Source organism: Manis javanica, chromosome 17, assembly GCF_040802235.1.
Source record: "Manis javanica isolate MJ-LG chromosome 17, MJ_LKY, whole genome shotgun sequence".
NCBI lineage: Eukaryota > Metazoa > Chordata > Mammalia > Pholidota > Manidae > Manis > Manis javanica.
Window position 1 is genome coordinate 52,241,496 of NC_133172.1, and position 22,722 is coordinate 52,264,217.

A 22,722-nucleotide genomic window follows, 5' to 3' on the forward strand; every position below is an offset into this window, starting at 1 on the left:
AAGGAACAAAATAGCAGAAGACTCACAGACTCCAAGAAGGGACTAATATTTACCAAAGGGGAGGGGTGGGGGATGGCGGGTGGGGAGAGAGAGAGAAGGGGATTGTGGAGTATCATGATTGGTGCACATGGTGTGTGTGGGGTCACGGGGAAGACAGTGTAGCTCAGAGAAGATAAATAGGGACTCTGTGGCATCTTACTACACTGATGGACAGTGACTGCAATGGGGTATGGGAGGAGACTTGATAATAAGGGTGAATGTAATAACCACATTGCTTTTCTTGTGAAACCTTCGTAAGAGTGTATATCAATGATACCTTAATAAAAAAAAAAAAATCCTACACCTCCCAATCCCGTCATCCCCCCCATCTCTGAACAAACACTAATTTACTTTCTATCTAGAGATCTTCCTGTTAAGGACTCTATGTAAATGGACTCATATGATATGTGGTCTCTATGGGAATAGACTCATATAATATGCAGTCTTTTGTGACCAGCTTATTTTACTCAGCACAATGTTGTTGAGGTTTTTCTACGTCTCTATGATCCAAGGGGGTGCCTCAGCTTCTCCGCTGGGTTCTGGGATTTTCACAAAGGTGTCTTATCTATGGATAGTTCCTGGTTGGTCATTTTGTGATAGAGACTGAAATTGGCAACCAAATATTCCACCATGTTGGTGACATCATGTCCCATGTTATTTTATATTGTAATAACTGTGTGTATTACATTTCATTTATTGTCTTTCTCTATTTAGTATGTTTTTGCTTTTTCTAAAATTTATTGTGATATTTAGGAAGGGTTATCTTTATATTCAGTAGTTTTTTTTTATATATAAACCCTTTAGAGTACCTACATTAGTTATCTATTGCTGTATAACAAGTTACCCCAAAATTAGTAACTTAAAAAGATTAATACTTTTTTCTCACAGTTTGCGTGGGTGTGGTTTATTAGCTGGGTGCCTTCTACTCAGCATCTCTAATGCATGTCCAGTTAAGCTGTTGGCCAGGACTGCAGTCATCTCAAGGCTCAACTGTGGTTGGCAAATCTGCCTTCCAGCTTGTTCACATAGCTCTTGGGAGGCCTCAGGACATCCACACGCATGCCCTCGCATGTCACTGCTGGCTCACCTTGATTCCTCACCCCATGGGCCACTGTATAGGTTTCCTGAGAGTTCTCACAATGTGACAGCTGGTGATCTAAAAAGAAAAAGAGCCAGACAGTGCCTAAGATGGAAACAAGTCTCTTTATAACTAATCTCAGAAGTCACATCCATCACTTGTGCTATATTATATTTGTTAGAATTCCTAAGTCTAGGAGATGGGATGGCACAAATACATGAATGTTTGGAAACAGGTTTCACTGACTGCTGTCATAGGGGGCTTTCTAGTATAATTCCCTTAATCCTCTTTTATTTTATCTGGTTAAATGGTTTGATGCTACCTATTACTTATACAGTTGTAATGATCTTATTCTACTTTTGGCTACTTATTCTACTTACCCTTTTTTCCTTTGATTTTAAAATTGCATTCTTTCTACTTTGCCAGAAAACATAATATTTAAATTATATTGTTCTCCCCATGTACTCAACTGCGTTTTAATCTTAGCCCCACAATTACATGCATAACTGTTCATTGTAAGTCTTTTTGCTGAAGTTCCCCAGTCATCTTGTTGTTGGATGAAGCCCATCCTCTAGTAGATTCCTCAGGAAGGGAACATGTTTACAATATTCCCTGATTTTTTGCATGTTCCAAACTCTTTTTCTGTAACTTCAACAATTGAAGGAGAGCTTGGCTGCATATAAAATCCTTGGCTCATGCTTTTTAAAGTTTTTGGAAAATGTTGCTTCTCTGTTTTCCCATTTTAAAGGTTGCTGTTCCAAAGTCCAGTGACATTTAATTGTCTTGCCCTTGAAAGTTATTTTTATCTTTTTATTTACCTTTTTGCCTATAGGTTATGAGGAGTCTTAAAAATTCTTTTAAGTCTAGTAATTCTGCTTAAATATGACTTAGATTTGGTCATTCTGAGTAAGTTTTCCTGGTATCTACCGGTCCCTTTTGATTACGTTTTATTCCTGGAAAATTTTCTTGGATTGTAGTTTTAGATATTAGTTATACTCTAGTGCTTTACTTTTCTTCTCCATGGGCTCCAATTATATATAGCATATTGGGCCTTCTTTGTCTTCTATTTCAACACTTGTTGTTTGATTTTTTTTTTCCTTAAAAAATTTTTCATGTTAATTTCCATGGTGTTTTACTGCTTTATCTCAGTGTACCTTATTGCATCTTCATTCAAGTCTATTTTACTTTATGCACCTCTTTCCCCTCCATTTTGGTGTAGTGAAGCTTTACTGTCTTGTGAATTTTTTAATGATTTTAGGGTTTTTTTATTTTACATTGTAGTAAGCATTTTTAGTGTTTTTCCCTTGGAGGGGGAGGGCACAGAATTGAATAAACTAGGCTATTACTGAAAATAGAAATTCCTACTTAGTCATAAATGGGCCCCCACAGTTGCTACAAGTATAAGGAAGGATATACAAAGGGGTGATGTCATATTTATTTGATTTGGAGATATTAGCTGGCTGTTTAATGTCTTATTTATGACTGTAAACTTCAAAACTTTTCCAAGAACTTCCTCTTTCCCATCTCATTTCATGCTGCCTTCTTTGAATCTGCCCAGCTGTGAACGCCTGAAGCCTTATATTTTTTCTGTTTGAAGGGTGTTATGAAAGAGAATTGTCAAACAAGCAGATAAAGTAGCAACCTGTGTAGTATATTTATTGGGCAGTGTTTATTTGTTTACTGGAGAAAATAAAACTGCCAAAATGTAGGAACTGCTTGAATTTCCATGTCTTCCCTGAGCTTAGCCTAGAATCACTTGGTTTGTCTAAAATGGATCCTAGACTTTGGGGTAAGGCTCAATCTAGATTAGTTCCATGGAATAGACTCATTTAGTTTAGGTATTTTTTCTAAGCATTTGATGTATTTTTGAAGATCAGTATTTTCTAAACCTTCCTATTTATGAAAGAGCTTTTTTTTTTTTAATGTGACCTGTGTTCAAGAATTAACTCTGTTCTCAAACTTCTTTTCACTCCTAGGTGAGCAAAAGAAATAACTAAAAATGACAAGTAGAAGACTTGAGGAGTCCATGGGAGCTGTTCAGATGGGGTTAGTTGGAATGTTTAAAGGATTCCAAAGCAAGGTTTTGCCACCCCTGAATCCAAAAGTGGTTACAGAAGAAGAAGTAAATCAAATGGTAATATATCAGAGAATTTCACTGTAAAATGCTTAATGTAGGCTTCTTAGGAGAATGAAGCTGCTATTTGATATTCTCAAAATATCAGAGAATTACTGACTTATAATATCAATTTAGTTAAAATAGTAGCTTATTGCAAAGGATAGTTACTTTTTAAAGCCTGAGAAGTTTTTGAAATTACATATATCAATATAGAGGTTTGAATTGCTTGAATAATCACTTGAAGTAAGACTATTCAAGCAAATTTTCAAGATTTTCTAAGTATTATGTTAAATCTTCTGTGACTATCATTTGTGTGGTTCAAAAGTAAATATGAATTTCATAGGGTTTAACCTAAATAATCTATCACCTGATGATTGGCAAGAGTTATTTTTATTTGCAGATCATAGAGCATTAAAATAATGAATATATGATTTAGGAAAAATACTTAATTTTGTCTGGCTTTTAAAATAAAAACTATTAATTTCTTAATGAACTATAATGATTTGGTGAGAATTGAATTGCAAACTACAGAAAATACCAATAATAATTAACAGTGTTAGAGACAGTATTCACTGCATTTTAAAAACTACTCTAAAGTTTTGTTCCAATTTGAAGAACAACAATCTATTATTTTTCTCTTTTGTGATGGTTATGTTTCATACTTAAAGTAACTCCTGACTTTTGCTTTTAAGATTTCATCATTTAAATCACAACACAACTGATACTTCTTAACATTTTAATATTCTAATCTGGGTTCCAATAAAAAAGAACCTAACAAACCAAGTTGGAAGCTGTATTAGAAATAGTGTCTTCATTTAAATGGAACAGAAATTAATTTTGTAGGGAATGAAGAGCATTGATTTGAACCCAAGGTGAAGGGAATGAAGAATATTGATTTTAACCCAAGGTGAAATGAATCAGTTAAATTCTGTATCTCTGAAGGTTTTTGGCGCATACTTAAGCATTATGTTGCTGTCAGTGATCATAATCTCCTTGCATAAAAAGTAGGCCCTGGAACTATGTGAACACCCCAGAACTAAATAATAGTGATTGGTCCCAGGTAACTAAGCCCTTGTTGGGTTGTTTAAATGATAGGTTACATATTTTTCTCTTAACATTAGAATGTATTAAGCATTTTGTGCTCTTATTTGGGTGTGTGAATATGACTGGCTGCCAGATCTGACGACTGGCTAAGTGCTCTTTTAAAACAAGATCTAAATGTGCACTTGTCCTTTTTAAGTCCAAACTCATTCCTAGGCAGTACATTCACACTTCCTAGATCCTTTACGTTTTATGAGATTTCTCTTTAACTTCGTATAACATGATAATTACACACTCAAAAGCTTTGCTGGCATGTTGTAACTTAAATTGAAGAAGAGAAGTATTTCAAATGCCTTAGCTCCGAAGTCTGTAAGTGATTTTGGAAACTTAAGAGTTTTATGCTCAGATGCTTCTTCTGAGCATAAATGTTAAACTCTTTGAATGTGTTCCTGTGCAATTTCTTGACTCCTCCCTCCCCCAGGTTCTTGTGCATGATTCCCTCAAAATCATAAGGAAACAGTAGCTACATGTCATTTGAAATTACTGTGCAAAGAGCTCACAAGTGCACAGGTACTTACTTCTCTTGTATTAGTCAGTTCCTTTAAATATTTTATGAGGGAACTTAGTGGCTTTCCAAATTATTAATTACTGGCACTTTTGAAAACATTTCAGTATAACCATTTATGAATCTTTGGCTCCTGTTGTTTTAAATTCCAGCTGACACCCTCGGAGTTCCTGAAAGAGATGTCCCTCACCACAGAGCAGAGACTGGCCAATACACGTTTGATGTGCCGACCACAGATTATTGAACTTTTAGATATGGGGAAAACAACACATCAAAAGGTAGCTGCTTTCTGTCATACTTGCATATAAAGTAGGCCCTGGAATAATGTGAACATTCTAGACCAAGAGTAACTAAATAATAGTTATTTTTATTTATTTATTTATTTTATTGAAGTATAGTTGATATACAGTCTTATATTGGTTTCAAACACACTACACAGTAGTTCAACAGTTACCCATATTATTAAATCCTCACTCTCACCAGTGCAGTTATTATCTGTCAACATAGGAAGGTATTACAGAATCACTGGCTATACTCCCCGTGCTGTACCACCATCCCGGTGGCCAAGTTATACTATGATCGAGAATTTTTGTGCCCCTTTATGCCCCTCACCCTCCTCACCTACCCACCCATATTAGTTTTCTTCTGGGCTAACTAATCTCTTATTGAGTTTGTTTTATACATTCTTTTTCTATCTGTGTTGATTTTGATATCTTTGATATGACATGGAATGAACTGCAAGTAATAAATACAAATAACTTTTGATAGTCGCATTTCTTTCTTAGCTACTTCTGGACACTACTGTTTACAGGTTAGGAGTAATTCCAAGAATTATACTAGCCAAGTCAGGCTCACTTCGCCTTGTACACTCTGTAAGAGGCTTTGATCAATGTACAGTGACGTGTAGCCACCATTATCGTATCACACAGAATAGTTTCACTGCCCTGAAATCACGTGCTCTCCCTGTTCTTCTCTCCCTCCTTTCTGCTGTCATTGACAATCACTCGTGTTTTTGTTTTCTTCTTCATTTCACCTTTTCCAGGATGTCATATATCTGGGATCAGATATATAATTTTCAGAGTGGCTTCTTTCTATTAGTGATATGCTTTTAAGGTTCTTTTCTATCTTAATTTTGTATATATTTCACTTGCTCCTCTGAATTTACTACTATTTCCAGCAGAATGCTGAATAAAAGTTATGACTGAAGGCATCCCTGTCTTATTTCCTAAAGGAAAAGAAAAAAAAAATCTCATTATTTTGCCACTAAGTGTAATATAATGTTTTCTTTGTGAAGAGCTAGATACTCTTTGTGAGATTAAGGAAGTTATCTGTTTTTCCTAGTTTGCTGGGAGGTTTTTACTGTGAAGAGGTATTTAATTTTATCAAATATTTTCCTGTATCTATTGAAGTGATTGTAGTAATTTTCTCCTTTATTCTCTTGTGTCAAAACTACATTTATTTTTAAATAAAATTTTTATTTAATTTGTGTGTGTGCTGTGTGTGTGTGTGTATTATAATCATATAGCTTGATGAATTTTAACATAGTGACATACTCATATACTACCACCTCAGATCAAGCAATGTAGAATATAACATTGTCCCCATTCTCGAAGCCTGCTTATGCCTGTTTCCCAGTCATTACCATTCCCTCTTCTCCAGAAGAACCACTAATCTTAAATTAGTTTTTCCTTTATTTGACATTTATTAAGTGGAATACTACAGGATGTGCTCTTTAGTTTCTGGCTAATTTCACTCAATATACTATGTTATTGAGATTTATTTGTGTTACTGTGTTTAGCAATGGTTCCCTCATTCATTTTTATTGCTCTGTACTATTCCATTGTATGCAAACCACAATTTGTATATCCATTTTCCTGTTGATGAGCATTTGCTTTTTGCATGTTTGGACTATTATAAATGATGCTGTTATAAACACTCTTGTACATATCTTTTAGTGTACATGTTCACATTTCTATTGGTCATATACATAAAAGAGGAATTTCTGGGTTATAAACTATACATATATTTAGCTTTGGTAGATAATTACCAGTTTTCTAAAGTGTTTATACCTATTTACACTCCCAGTAGCTGTGTGTGAGAATTCCAGTTGCACTTACTCCTTGCTAAAACAATATTGTCAATCTCTTTAATTTAAATAATTCTATTGGGTCAGTAGTATTGTCATACTCTGATTTATTTTGCAATTTATTGATTGCTAATGAGGTTGAGCACCTTTTCATATGTTCATTAGCCATTGGGATATCATCTTTTATACATTGTATGTTTGTTTTTGCCTATTTCATATGGAGTTATAAAAGTTCTTCATATATTTTGGAGACTAGTCCTTTATCAATTATATGTATACAAATAATTTCCCATTCTATGGCTTTCTTTTTCATTCCTTAAAGGGTATTTTTTGATGAGCTTTAGTTTTTAATTTCAATATGATTTAATTTACCAATTTTTTCACTTGTGTTTTGTATTTGCTTTGTCCCATTAAAGAAAATTCTGCATTTTCAACATCATGAAGATATTCTTCTTTGTTTTCTTCTGAAAACTTTGTGGTTTTATCATTCATATTGGTAGATTTGATGCACTTGGAATGGTGTACAATAGGGTTAAATTAACGTTCAGTTAACTGAGCACAATTTATTGAAGAGAACATATCCCTTCCCCAATGCTTTTTAGTGTTACCTTTGTTATTAATCAAGTGTCCATATATTTAAGGACTTGTTTTTGGGCTTTCCAACCTGTTACATTTGTTTTTATGATAAATCTTGTGTTAACATTTCATTATTTTAATTTCCAGGGTAAGTACAGTATATGATATGTAAGAATATAATTATAGTAAGTCTTGGTATTTGATAGAGCAGTTCCTCCTATCTTGTTCTTCAAATATATCTGGTCTATTCTTGGTCTTTTGCTTTTCTATATAAATTTTATAATCAGCTTTTCAAAAAAATTCTGCTAGGGTTTTGAAAATTGGATTGCATTGAATTTTTAGATCAAATGGGGAAGTATTCGACGTGCTTAAAATATTGAGTGCTTCAATTCATGAACATGATATATTGTTGTATTTATGTGGGTCTTCTTAAATTCCTTTCAATAATCTTTTGTAGTTTTTCTGGATAAAGGTCTTGCACATCTTTCATAGGCTTTATTCCTGTATATTTTATGTTTTGGGTGCTGCTTTAAATGATATTGTTTATACATCTCTTTTCCTGAATGTTCATTGCTAGTACATAGAAATATAATGGATTTTTGTATGTTGACCTTGTACGTAGTGACCTAATAAATCACTTGCTGACTCTAATAGTTTATCTATAGGTTCCTTACAATTTTATAAATAAACAATTTTTTCTTCTGGGGAACATGACAATTTTGTTTCCTCTTGATCAATTTCTAATGTTAAAACAACTTTAAGTTTCTGAGATAAATTCAACTGGGTCATGATGTATTATCCTTTTAATATATTGTGGATGGCAGTTTGCTAATGTTTCATTACTTTTTTCAGATCTACAGTTCATGAGTAAGATTGGCCTATAGTATTCCTTTCTTCTACAGTCTTTTTTGGGTATATGAAAGCTATCCCAACATCATCAGTTGAGTTAGTAGATATTTAATATGTTGTTTCTCTTTGGGAGAGTTTCTGTAATATTTGAATGTATCATATATGAATGTTTGCTAGAATTTTCTCTATGAGAGGTTTTTATTTACAGATTCAATTTCTCAAATAGTTATAGAATGACTTGTATTTCTTTTTTGTAGTTGTTCTCAGTATCTTTAGTTTGTTCTTACAAATTTATAGGAAACTTATATTCCTTTGCTTTTCCTTGAATTAATTTTATTTATGTATTTATTTATTTATTTTTTAATTAAGGTATCATGGATATACACTCTTATGAAGGTTTCATATGAGTGACATTGTGGTTACTACATTCACCCGTATTATCAAGTCCCACCACACCCCACTGCAGTCACTGTCCATCAGTGTAGTAAGATGCCACAGTCACTACTTGTCTTCTCTGTGCTACACTGTCTTCCCTGTGAGCTCCCCACACACCATGTGTGCCAATCATAATACCCCTCAATCCCCTTCTCCCTCCCTCCCCACCCACCCTCCCCCACCCTTCCCTTTGGTAACCACTAGTCCCTTCTTGGGTTCTGTGAGTCTGTTGCTGTTTTGTTCCTTCAGTTTTGCTTCATCGTTATACTCCACAAATGACTGATATCATTTGGTATTTGTCTTTCTCCGCCTGGCTTATTTCACTGAGCATAATATCCTCCAGCTCCATCCATGTTGTTGCAAATGGTAGGATTTGTTTCTTTCTTATGGCTGAATAGTATTCCATTGTGTATATGTACCACATCTTCTTTATCCATTCATCTACTGATGGGCAGAACTACTTGCATTTCTATTTCTTCTAATGCTAGTTTTGATCAATTTTATCTTTTAGGAATTTGTACTTTCTATCTAAATTTTCATATTTATCAACATAATATCCATTTATTATCTTTTTGCTTAGTTCAGATTCTGTAGTAATGACCCCATTTTCATTCTTTATAATCATTCTCTGTGCATTCTGTCTTATTTTCTTGATCAAACTGCGTATTTTACAAATTTTCTGGTCTTTTTAAAGACTCACCTTTTGGCTCTGTTGATTCTATAGTATGGTTACCTTCTATATCATCAATGTCTGCTATTGTCTTTGTTTTGTCATTTTTCTAGCTGTTTGGGTTTTTTTATGTTTGTATTGTTTTTCTAAATTATTGAGATGGATGCTTACACTGTCAGTTTCCAAACTGTGTGCCAAGGTGCCCCAATGTACAACTACAAACTTACAGGGCATCATGGGATATTCTGAATTTTTAGGGAAACATGGCATACTCAAAACATGTTGAATACTTTACAAGTTACTAGCCTGATGTAATTCAAGCTTCAACATTAGATCATTAGATCTTGTTAACTGTTCAGGTATTTGTTTATACAACTTTTCTTGTTATTCTCATAGGGGTATTAGTTCAAATTACCTTATACACCATTACTGGAAATGGAAGTATTGGATTGGTGTGCTAATTAGCCTGTATTTTTTAAGGCGAGGATCAAAACATCTTTCTTCTGTATTGAAGAAGTTGGTGATAATAACTTTACTAATTGTAACAATTGCTTATAGTAGTTACCCCTCTTTGAGTGTTTCTTGTGTTGGTAGTATTAATATCCATCAGTCTGGGTAGTATTATCTTACCAGTCATTTCTTTCAGTGTATGACTCTATGATTAATTTACTCTTTAAACTACAGTTTTCAGGAATTGACCTGGATCAGGCATTATTCCAGCCCTTCCCATCAGAAATTGTATTTCAGAACTACACTCCCTGTGAAGTCTATGAAGTTCCACTGATTTTGAGGAACAATGACAAAGTGAGTATGTTCACTGGGATGGCTGTACCCTTTATGGATATTTAAGAAAGGATTAAATAAAATGGGATTCTGTAGGATCTTAGATAAATTCCTTAATTTGATAAGCCTAGGAAAACAGATGAACACACACACTTTGACTTTAAGTTTAATGAAGACAAGGCTATGTTGATTTTTTTTGTTGTTGCTATATGTTCAATCCCCGGGCAGTGCCCAACATGGTAAACTCCCAACATGTGCACTAACATTTCGTTAAATAAAATATTGTCTGTATGAATGTCATGAAGTTCTCATGTGTGAACAGTTGGGCTAGGTTTTCAATTAAGACCAGACAATTACTATTTGTGTTTATATGCCTTGTATTATAGTCACCATTTCCCCAATTGAAGATATAAGCTCTGCTCATATGAATTATGATTGTTGAGCCAATTCATATGTATTCTACAACTGTATATATATTTTTTAAAACTTAAAAAAAATGGAGATCCCTTTCCCCACTTTCTATCTTTTCCCTTCTATCTGAGAAAGCTTTCAGATTTTGTCCACAGATAGTTTTGGACAGCTTCTCCCACTGTCTGTACCTTTTCTCTTTGTGGTTGCAATTGAAGATTTCTTCTCCATCCTTATGCATTTTTCTTCCCAGATGAATTAGGGTTTATTTCAAGAAAAAATATTAAATGCCTGAAGATATCCTTGACATCAAACAATAATGAACGCAAGAGTAATGTGGGAGGTCAGCATGAAGCAGTTAAGTGTGAAAAGTAATCAGATGGGAAGGAGGGCATCTGAACAATGTTAAATTGAGTATAAGGGCAAGAGGAACACTTACAGAGAATGTGGAGGCAAAAAATTCTAGCTGTAAGGAAAAGGGGCAAATAAGTGAAGACTGCGCAAGAATCCAAGGCAAATGGGAAGCTGTGCAGTTCTGTACGGTATCAGTGCAGTATTGTATTCAGCTCATTAAGGGAATCAGTGATGCCTTTTAGAGGTCGGTGGGGGTGACTGAGTGACAGTAAAGTCAGACTGTGGAGGAAATGGCCCATTGTGTTCTCAGCTGCTGGAGTGCTAGCAAGAGAAGCTCATGAAGCAGAAGCTAGAAGGATAGGCAGAGAGAAGAATTTTCTCACTTCCGTTCTCTTTTTCCCTTTCTCCACTAATTTTTGACCCTTGCTTAGGTATTTTTAGGCTATTAAAGACAGAAAGGAGCTAGAGAAAGGGTACTTTGGTCACTCCTCCCTGGCCCCAAACGAGAAACAATTGTCAGTGGGCGTACATGAGGAAGTCAAGGGTGCAGGGCGTGTGTAAGTTTTGTCTGCCAAAGGGCACTCAGTTCTCAAGGACAACCCAACATGTCTTGATACGATGCTGCTATAGTTTTGGACCTCATGAAAGGAAGGTCCCCATCCAGGGAAAGTCCAGCTACCAACAAGCAGACAGATTTCTTTAGGCTAGGCAGGCTTGTCCTTGGGTGAGTTATTCCTAGAACCGTTGTAGCAGTTGGCTTGTATGTCTGCTTCTCTGCTTCCTTGTCATGGATTCATAAGGAACCACTGGGATAGATTTGGGGCACTGAGAAATGCTTCCTGTGACATTTATCTTCTATTTGTTTCCTCATGAGCATGGAATGCAAAAGACAGAGACTGTTGAGTCATAATTTCTCTCACACACACAAGGTGAGAATATGTCATTAATACTCTATGAGCCACGACATGATTCTCCTTGGGATACAGTTATAAGCACCCAGACTCTGAGTCAGACTAATCTGTGTTCAGATTCCAGCTCGGCAGTCTCCCATCTTCAGACCTTGGCTAAGTCTTTTACTTCTCCAAGCCATGGTGGTAATAGCGGTACCCATTTCAATAGGCTGTTTGGAATAATAAATGAGATGATGAATTTAAAGTGTTTAGCTCAATGCCTATCACATAGTAAGCACTAAACCAATATATTATCATAAGTGTTGCTGGCTGGTGTTTTCCTTTCTAGTGTTTAATCCATAATTATGCTCTTACTGAAAGTTTCCCAACAATCTTATATAGTGCATTCCACACAGCATAAATGCCACTGCACATTCCCCTTACAGCAAAGCTAAATCTATCGCCATCAGACTTGCACACCCTTCTTCCTTGCCGCCCCTCTCCCAAGTCTTGAGATCTGTCTGAATTCTCTCTGCTTTTCTTCTTCCCTCACCCACTTGGGTTTCAGCTTCAAGAGGTTATGGGAGTTATTTTTCCTTCACTTCCACCTGGGACTTCTAGGTCAAGCTTGACTATGGTTAACTTTCTTCTGCCCCCTTTGAGTCTTTAAAAAATTAATCTTCTCCTTTTCCTTATGCCCCTGAGGCCTTCAACCCTATTCTCCTCACGATTTCATTTCTTTTATCGCTCGGCGCCTCTCTGTGCTCTGGGCAAGGCAAGCAGAGCAGAGGAAGATTTTAGAAGAATGTAAGTATCTGAAGCTGCTGTGACACTGGCCTTAGGGATACTGTACAGCTCTTTGTTCTTGCTTCAGGTGGTGTTTCCTTAGAACAGCCCCATAGAAAGGGTAAGTGGAATTAGGCAGGGACTCGACTCCCAGCACTGTGGCTCGGTGAGGCTGTAGCACTTGGGGCACGCGTCTGTTTCCACATCTGTGGAATGGGAGTCATAGTGAGGCCTGGAGGCTATTGTGATGATCAGGTGGTGCAGCTTGTATAGTGGATGGCCCATAGCAGAGCACAGTGTGACTTCTCCCAGAGCAGTTCTCAACTGTTGGGAAATCCACCTTACGTGCACTGTGTGGGTGAGGTTTTAGATGATGAAACAGTTCATCCTTGAAGATAGTCACATTTAAATAATAAAATGAACAGAGACTAGTAACAATAAAAATGAGTGATAATAGTAGTGTTAAGAAAAATTAAAGCTAAAATGCATTGAGTGTTTACTTCGTGTGAGGCTCTGGGATAAAGAGATACTGTCACTTCCTTTTATAGTTGAGGAAACTGAAGTTCAGAGCTGACCCAGGTCTCATGGCTCCTAAGTAGTACGTGGAGATTTCATGTTGAACTGCAAAGCCTATACGTTTTCTTCTGCTTTTTCACATACACATTGTCCACCATTGTGTGTTTTTCTTGCAGATTCCAAGGATGGTGAAAGTTGTCGAGGAAAGTTCACCTTACTTTAAAGTAATCAGCCCCAAAGATATCGGCCACAAAATAGCTCCGGGAGTGCCAGCTGTATTCCGAGTCCTGTTCACTCCAGAGGAGAACAAGGTAACAGCACCACTGGCAAGAAGCTGGTTGAGTGCTTGTCACTGGCAGTTTGCAATTCTGAATATTCATGGGGGTGGGGGTGGCAGTGCTGTTGGTTATGGTGTTGGTAGTAGCGGTGTAGGTTCAATGATGGCAGTTGTGTTACTGATGGTGGTGTTGATGGTGTTGGTGGTGTCCGTAGTGCGGTGGTGGTGAGAGGAGTGATAAGGATCGGGGAGGACAGGGGATGTCCTACCACTGGGAATGGGTAGAAGATTAGCACGCAGTGCTGAGGGCTTATATGAGCTGTAAGGAGCCAGGGTGTAAAGAAGAGTAATCCTTCTGGAAGCTTCCCACCCCTGGCACTGACCTAGCATATTTATATCTGACTGCATGGCTAGAGGAGCACCAAAAAGGAAAAGGTATGGTCCAAATGCAATGAGCTGAGACAGAGCGTAAAGACTACGGCTTCCTGGCAGTTTGGATGCTAGTTAGATATATCCCTCCTCTCTGGATTCCAACTATTTTAGGAAAGAGGCCCAAAATCTGAATATTGGCCAAGTATCACTCTCATTAACAACAAAAAATGTGGCCGGGATCTGAGGCCCAGAGTGGGCCTCCTCCTGCTCCCCAGGGACTGGTAGGTAGCTAGTCCTCTGGAAAGGGCTGACGGAGCTGTCTGCACGCATGCGCACAACGTGGCCGAGAGCAGAGACCTGCCTGGAGTGCCTACTCCTGTCTGCACGCAGGCGGGCTGGGAAGAGCCTGAGTTCAAAGAGAGGCCATGGTGGTGCTGAGGGGCATCGAGCCCATTCTCAGGCTCTCCCCAGTCGTAGAAATTTCATCTCCTCCTGGAAGGAAGGGCCATCTAAGGGGGACTGCTGGGGGAGGCTTCTGTCCCAGTGCTTCTCCAAGAGCATAAAATCACGGTTTTGCTAGCCTGCTTGAAGGCATGAGACAAAAAACACGGCTTAACGAAATGTCGGGTTGCGTACAGTGTTACCAACGTGTGTGCTTATCTGTATTGTGCCATTATGATTGGAGTCAAAAGACCATAATAGAAACAGAGAGAACTACCTTTAAATCTCTGCTTCTCTGTCGCTAATGCTTGTTGGCTGTTGTTAATGCCCATTACCAGTATTCCTGTGGTTAATTGTTAGTGTTTCTGCTTTTCTGGAGAGCAGGGATAGAGAATTGAATGTGGTCAGCCAAACATGTATTCTAACCACTGTAGTGAGTGGTCAGAAATTCCATCGTAATCATACTGTCGTTATTATCTTTCCACTTTGTGGTATTGCTGTTTATTTTCTGAGTTGCATTTATGCACCTGTAATTTTGTTTGGACACTGTTGAAATAAATGAAAGGATAAATAGCTCCAAAGGCAGTTTTTTGTCTTTTTTTGTCATGTGTTGCTGAAATCCTTGTTTTTTTCTCAAGACTGTATCTGAATACTATCTGTGAAGAGAATGGCACCTGGACTTAGTTTGGGTGTCAAATTCCCACAGTCATTTCTGGAGGAAGCTGATTATAAGCCTTTGTGCATCTTGAAATATAAAGGTTGCTGGATTTGAGGAGTTGGAATCTCTTGATTATTTTGCGTGCTGGAGAAATATGTCTCCTATTGGATAAGTAGGTAGTCTGCAGGTGGTCTTTCGGAAAAACGGAACTTTCTGAGGATGTGGAATGTTCTGTATCATTGATGTGTGGGTTATTTGGATGAATTCATTTGTCAAAATTGTTCATTTAGTATTTATGCTTTACAACATATCTAAATTTTATCTTAAAAAAGCTGTAAAAATACAGTAACAGTGTAGATGAAGCCAGAATGACAGAATGTTAATAATTGTTGAATCTGGGTGACAAGTACATGGGGTTTTATGCTATGTTTTTGTTGTATAGTTTAAATTTTTCCCTCATCAAAAGCTAAAAGTCAATCTCAAACCTTTGATTTTTCCTAAAATAAATCTGGCTCTAGTTATTCCTCTGCTGCATTCTGGAGCAGCACGTCAGGAGGGGGAGCCGACTGAGAAAGGATGACTGCAAGGTGCTGAAATTGGGATTCTCCAGCATGTCCAAGCATCCTCTCCCAGTTTTTCAAAGCTAAGAAAGAGAAAAAGGTTATATTACTGCTTACCTATACTGCAAACAAATAATCAAAATGTATTTTAGGTATGTATGTTAGGTGTTACTTTATAAATAAGCAATGCTAACATTCCTATTGAGGATTATTACCTGGTTATATTTTGTGGCTGCTTGTCTTACTCCTAGCTTTTTCATTCCCTTACCATTTTTCTTTTTCTTACCATATTTGAAAGTCAACAAAGGCTACATGCATGAATGAGTAGACAGAGTGAGAATGACTACCTCTGAGATGTGTATCCAGTTTTGGTGACATTAGTTTTTGTGTTGGATTTGGGCTCTAAGCTATAATAGAATTTACAGAATCACTTTTCTAAGGACATAGTGATTTCTCCTTTTGCTGACAGTCCAAGAGTGATGGTGGGTATTTAGGGAAGCCCCTGCTGCTCGTCTTGGTCCCTTTTCTGCAATGTTCCTGATACCTTGGCACTATCAGCAGGCCCTACTCTCGGTAGTTCTTCCCGTTGTCTGGGTATCTCCATACACTCTTTCTGTTGGGAAGCCAACAGGACCATTCACAGGATGACCAGCTAGAGTCATGCCGTCTTTAGTGCTGTTCCAGAATGCTGCAGAGCAGTAACTTGAACTGGATTTATTTTAGGAAAAATGAAAGTCAATCTTTTCACTGTGTCACTTTTTCTTCCGCTGGCCCAATTGATAGCCGATGTACATATGTATTATTTTTTTCTCCTTATCCCCTGCTGATCTGAGCACACTCCATTCTCATTTACCCTCCTCACATCTGCAGGGTGAGATATGGAAATTGCAGCATGCCACAGCTTAATAAACCAGTCCCCTTTCAATTGGATTTTCAGCACCCGTGTATATTAGCATGTCCAAGATGATAATGTAATTTACATTTTTCCTGTCATCTATTAATCTGGCTTCCTGGGGGTTTAACTCATTAAGAATGCCAAGTAACAGGTGCAGCGAATTCACTTTGGCTTTCCTTATCTCTGCTTTTCATACAGGCTTTGAACAAAAAAGTTTGGATATATTATAAATCTAATAATTCTAGTGAATATGTCATGTGTGGTAGAAATATCATAGTCAATGTTATCATCACACTATGAAATTCTGGAACCTGGCATTTTTCTTGACCTCTTAAATTTGTATTTTTACTATTAAAAGGAGTATGAAAAATATTAGGCTTTTGTAGGAAAACAAAACTGGATACTTCGTTGGATTGAGAAAGCATCCCTTTACTAGAGAGTTGTCATATGGAAATGGCAGCAGTGGTTTGAAGGAAATAAGAAGTGATACACTCTGCCACATGAGGTGACATTGAGGATGGAAGGTACGTTAGAACGGGAAAGCAGAGGTTTAGGAATTTGGGTCTTTCGTAACACTGTGGAGCCACCATACCAACCTGGCATGCCTACCTCTGGACTTCTTTCTGGAAGAGAAATAAGCTTCTATCTACCTAGTTTAAGTTGTTTTTATTTTGTTCTGTTCCCTGTTACATGTAGCAGGACCAAAGGGACAAGAGGCTACTATAATGGTTTGGGTAAAAGACTAGGATGAATTGGACTAGGGTGGTGACAGTGAAGGTGATGAGAGTGGTTGGATTGGGACATGTATTTTTATGGTAGAGCTGTCAGAATTCAGAATTCGCTGATGGATTGGATAAAGCATGCGAGAAAGAAAGGAGTCTAGTTTGATTCATGGTCTTTGGCCAGCAACTGACCAAGTGTTATCACCATTTACTGAGGTAGGGAACAGAGGAAGAAAAGCGGATTTGTGAGGCTGGGGGGTGGGCAAGGTAGGGAATCCAGAGGCCTTTTTTTCGTACGTTAAGTTTGAATTTCCCTTTAGATATCCACATAGAAATGTCAAGTAGCAGTTAGACACAATTATCTGTTGTAAAAGGGAAATACTGGGGCTAGAGACAGATACTGGAAACCATTAAAGATGGCACTTTCCACCAGGGGGTAAAGGAGATGATGTTGGGAGCATGTGTGGATAAAGAGGAGGTTGGGCAGAGGAAGAGATGCCAGCAGAGGATGACACTAAGAGAGGGTCTTCAGGAAGTGGGAGGAGATCTGGAGATGGCTGTGCTCTGGGATCCAAATGGATGAAGTGTTTCAAAAAGGAGGGAGAGATCAACAGTGTGCAAAGCTATGGAAAGTAGAATAAAATGAAGATGTGGAATTAGCCACTGGATTTGGCAAAGCCATTAGCGACTTTGGTGAGAAGAGTTTTTGTGGAATGTTGGGTACGGAAGCGTGATGGGTGGGTTGAAGGGAGAATGAAAGTGTGGGGGTGGTGACTGATCAGTTGTGTTTCAGATCTGATTAAGACTTCAGTGCTCATACTTCCCACTGAGGCGCAAATTTCAGATTGAGAAGATACTGTATAATAAATACTTTCAACTGGTTAGGGAATTGATAACATTTTTCAGGAGCACTGAGTATTAAATTCACTGACTCCCTAATCAGATCAAGTTTTATTCTGTTAGCCATTTCTCCATCAAGTTTAGGAGTGGAGAAAAGGCAGAAAGAGGGCTTCCCACCTTGGCCAGCTTGCCCTTGAATGCCTTGAAAAGTATTTGCTGCAGTAGAAGGTATAATTTTCCTTCGCTTCAGACTTGAAAGGATAGAATTATTGCCATGTTTGCTTTCTATCATGGAGCTGGTGTAAAATCAAGATTCATTCTTTTCACTTTTCAGAAAGACAAATCTACCATTTTCATATTCTACTTTTTCTTTTTCTAAGTTTGCAAGGAAGGCTAAAGGGACAAAAAATGGATTGGAGGTTTCATCTGGAGAGCATTGTCATAGGGGATAACATTATAGCTATATAATTCATATAGATATAATTCATAGCTAAAATTCTGATAGAAGAGGGGAAAAGTCTCCAAATAAATATCTGGGCTCTGAACAGTGGCTTGCCTACTCTGAATCTAAGTAGTCTGAAGGGAGTATATTGCTTAGCTGACAAAGCCTCCCCAGTTGTAACATCTGAACTAATTTTAAGCCCGTGAGCAATACATAATTTTTTATTGAATAATCTAATATAGTCATTAAATCCAGAGCTTCGGAGATTAGAATATGTTGTTAGGGAGTTGTTTAAAGAACTTCTTCATATTCTTTTATGAATTTGTGAATTTATTATGAAAAAAATATATAATTCTGATCAAACTTCAAATCTTCCCAGTATGGAAATTTGAATAGGTTTGAAAGTATCCCTGTGAATATTTCCATCAGCCTCCTAAACTATTTTAAGCTGTTTGCAACTCCTTATAGAACAAGGCAGAGAGTATGTAAATCTAGAATAAAGACAAATTTCTCTTGGCCTGGATTCAGCAGCATCTTTTGTTCTTTCTCTGAAAGCCTCAGCTAACAGTGAGCCCCCACACGTGCGGGAGCCCCCCAGGTTCTCATTCCCAACAAAACCTTTGCTTGCTGGGTTCAATCTCCTAAGAAAACATGAAAATAGTACTTATCTCTTTAGGATTCTGATATAATCAGACTAGACTGTTTCATTGTTGAATTCTGTGGGGTTTTCTAGGATCAAATATGCTTAGTGTAATTTATACTTCCTTATGTCTGAGTAGTCTGATTTTTGAGCCTGGCGATACCATCTAGAAACTAGAATCAATCAGAGAGCTGAGTCTAACAACTCAGTTTTAATGAATTTCATGAATATTGTCCATGAAGTTTTATTATTTGTTCTGACCTTAGGACTTTTACCTTTGTAATCCCCCTTGCCAGAACACTCCATTCCCAGGTCTGGCCTGACTAGCTCCTTATGCAGTTCAGGTCTCCATGCACAAAGGTCACCTCCTCAGGGAGGCCTCCTTGGCTGTTCTGACCTAAAGCAGCCCCTGCCTGCATTAGCACTTTACCGTGTTTTATTTTCTTCAAAGCCCTGTTGTTTTCTGAAATTGTCTTATTCTATTGTTATCATTATCGGGTTTATCATTATTAGTATTCCAACAATACGAGTAAGCACAAGTTGAGTTTTTCCTATATGCCTTACCCAAATCATTGAATTTAATACAACATTTTAATAATGACAGCTAACACACTGATTGAGGGTTTTTTGCTTGCAAATCCTAGGCTCAGCATTTACCGTCCTAGGCAAGTTGATGTCATCTCTTGCCTGGACTACTGCAATGGTTTCCTAACTGGCTTCCCTTTTCCCATTTTAGCCTCCTTACAGTTTTTTGCCCCCATAGCAGCTAGTGATTTTCCTAAAACATAAATCAACTGCATCGTGATCACCTTTTGGCATCATGAATGCTTTTGGCCAGTTTAGCCTAACAATGGCTTACAAGATGCTGTGTGATCTGGCCTCCCACAATATCCCTGCTGTAGCTCTAATCTCTCCTTAACTTGTTCCTCTCTGTCCACGGGTTCCAAATCACACTTCCCCAGATTGCCACCCACCCACATGGCTTCCCTTTTTACTTCCCTCAGGTCTCTGCTGAAACGTCACCTCCTCAGAGAGGCCTTTCCCAGCCACCCTATGTGAAAGAGCACCCCACTCACTCTCTTTCCCCTTGTCAGGCTTTATTTTTCTTCACTCACCACCACCCAACATTACATCACTCATTTTCCTGCATTCAGCAACTATTTTGGGAATGTTTGCTAAGTACTAGGTCCTGTTCTCGGCACTGGATATACGGAGCAGACCTTGGGCAGAATCTCTGCTGACTGGGAGCTATTGACGGAGGCATGTGATAGACGGAGTAAAAAGGTGAATACATGCCATTATTTGCTGGCTTTGGAGAAAACTAAAGAAGGACCAAAGGCTAGGGAGTGATGGGAGGAGCTACGTTTAAAATAGGGCATTTGGGGGAGGTGTCAGAGAGAGTAGGACTGTGCAATGTCCTAAGGGAGGCGAGCGAGCTATGGGAATGACTAGAGGGAAGCATGTGCTGGGCAGATGGAACATCCTGTTTGAGGCCTCTGAAGCAGGAGCAGTTCCAGCATGCTCAGGGGGTAGCAAGGACGCCGGCACCTGGAGCAGATGAGTTAGCTGGAGAGGAAATGTGGCCAGAGAAATGACAGGGTACCAGACCACAGCACTCATGAGCCGCCCAGCTCTCAGCTTGTAGGATTTTGAACAGAGGAGCAACCTGAGCTGACTTACATTTTAACTGGATCCCTTTGGCCCTTGTGTGGAGAACAGACTTTAGGGGGCCAAGGGTTCAACTAGAGTCCGGTTAGCCTGGAAAAATTGGAGTGCCAGGGTGGCAGGGTGGAAATGGCGAGAAGTGATCAGGGTCTGGATGTATTTTGGAGGTCAGTCCTACAGGATTTACTAACAAATTGGGAAATTAAGCAATCGAGGATGCCTCCTTCCAAGGTTTTCCATCCAGGCCACTGAAAAGATGGAGATGCCAGTACCAAGACCGGGAAGCAGTAAGGAACAGATTTGGGGGGAAGAGTAGGTCATCTGCAGGGCCACGGCCGGCATTCCAGAGCCTTTGTGGGCATGAAGACAAAGCTCCCACTCTGGGCTGATGCTGTTGGAACCAGCAGAGCGGGCTGAGCTTTAGCCCCATTCCTTCCCCTCCACGGGGCATTCTTTATGCACAGCTACAGGCAGTGGCATTACCCAGGGCTTAGGTTTGGGATGTGGTAAGTTTGTCTGCAGTGAGATGCTGACTGGGCAGCTGAGTCTCAGCATGGAGTTCAGGGAGGCAGAGAGACTACAGGTGTACAGACTCTGTCCTGGGATCGTTCCTGCTGTTGTATTTTAATGCCTATTTATATATGTTTTACATTGTATATTAGATATACTTTATTTACCTTTTCATTGCATTCTCCATCATTATGCAACATCATTAAAGAACTCCTTATGTAAACTCGAAGTGGTCCACGTCTGTGTTTCTTACTCGTTCGCATTCCCAGACCTAGGTCAGTGCCTGGCATCTGAATACTTAATGAACATGGTTGAATGAATAAACGAATGCGGGTTACCACCGCTTTGTACCTGCCTTGCGGGTTTCATAAAATTGAGTGCATGGCCAGGTCTGTATGACATTCTGTGTGTCAGACATCCCCATTCCTTTGTATGCCTAGAGCCCAAAGAGTTTTTTTAAATCTCCATCTCTTAATACTGTTTACTATACAATTGTCAAAAGGAAATTTAAGTTCAAAGTGCACTTTACATTTATCAAGACTGCCTTGCAGCTAAAATGATGGGAAAACTTAAAATGAAGAAAAATAAACCTGTTTTAAATAACAAATTCTCTTCATAGCAACTTCTGGGCTCCTGGCCTATTGTATAGGGACTGTTAATACTTTCCTTTTACATTTAGCTTTGCTTGTTAGTGAGGGTTTTATTTTTTTTTTAAGATTTTCTTTGCTACGTTGAGGAACTCTTTCAAATTCTATTTTCCTATCTTATGAAAAGACATAAAGAGTGACTTAATTCAGCATTTCCTTGCATTTAGACTGGGGGAGTCTAGGACCTCATAATTTCTACTTAAAATGGCTTTGTGATTCTAATATCTAATGTAAAGTGATGGCTTTGCCCAGGAGGTGAGCTTTAAAGTGGGCTCTGTATCAACTAGCTATTGTTGTATAATAACAGACCAAATTAAATGACTTAAAATAATAAACATATGGCTCTACAGACTCTGGCTCCTCTGGTCTTGTTTGGGCCCGCTCACGCATCAGGCTGGCACCTCTGCTCATCTTGGCTGGGCTTGCTCACATGTGTGGGACTGCAGGCCGGTCTGGCGTGGTGCTGGCTGGGACATCTGGGCTCTCATCCTGCAGTAATCTAGACAAGGCTTATTCACATGGCAGTGGCAGGGTTCAAAGAGCAATACCAGAAATGTCCAAGGCTTCTCAAGGCCTCAGGTTGGCACTGGCATAGCTTAACTTCTGCTGCATTCTATTGGGCAGAGCATGGGATGGAGAAGTAGACTCCACTCAGGATGGGGAAACTGCAAGGGCACATTACAAAGATGGTGGCCACAGAGAGACCACTGATTGGAGCCATCAATCTAACACATGGGCTTGAAGGATCGATAGGTAGGGTTTAGAAGGAGGAGGTGAAGGAATTGGTGTGAACCTCTGATCTAAAGGAAAATATACCTTGACTGTCCCCCATCCCACCTCCCCTAATATCTGGGAAACACA

General features: G+C 38.5%; 1 protein-coding gene across 1 annotated transcript in view; it reads left to right on the top strand.

The window, feature by feature from the left end:
* HYDIN (HYDIN axonemal central pair apparatus protein) overlaps positions 1-22,722 on the top strand; it is a 361,576-nt gene that overhangs the window by 67,616 nt on the left and 271,238 nt on the right. The window contains exons 4-7 of the mRNA XM_073225416.1: positions 3,094-3,251; positions 4,992-5,117; positions 10,140-10,259; positions 13,369-13,503. Of these exons, the coding sequence (XP_073081517.1) occupies positions 3,117-3,251; positions 4,992-5,117; positions 10,140-10,259; positions 13,369-13,503 (516 nt within the window). The 5' untranslated portion in view covers positions 3,094-3,116. The remainder of the gene's footprint in view (positions 1-3,093; positions 3,252-4,991; positions 5,118-10,139; positions 10,260-13,368; positions 13,504-22,722) is intronic.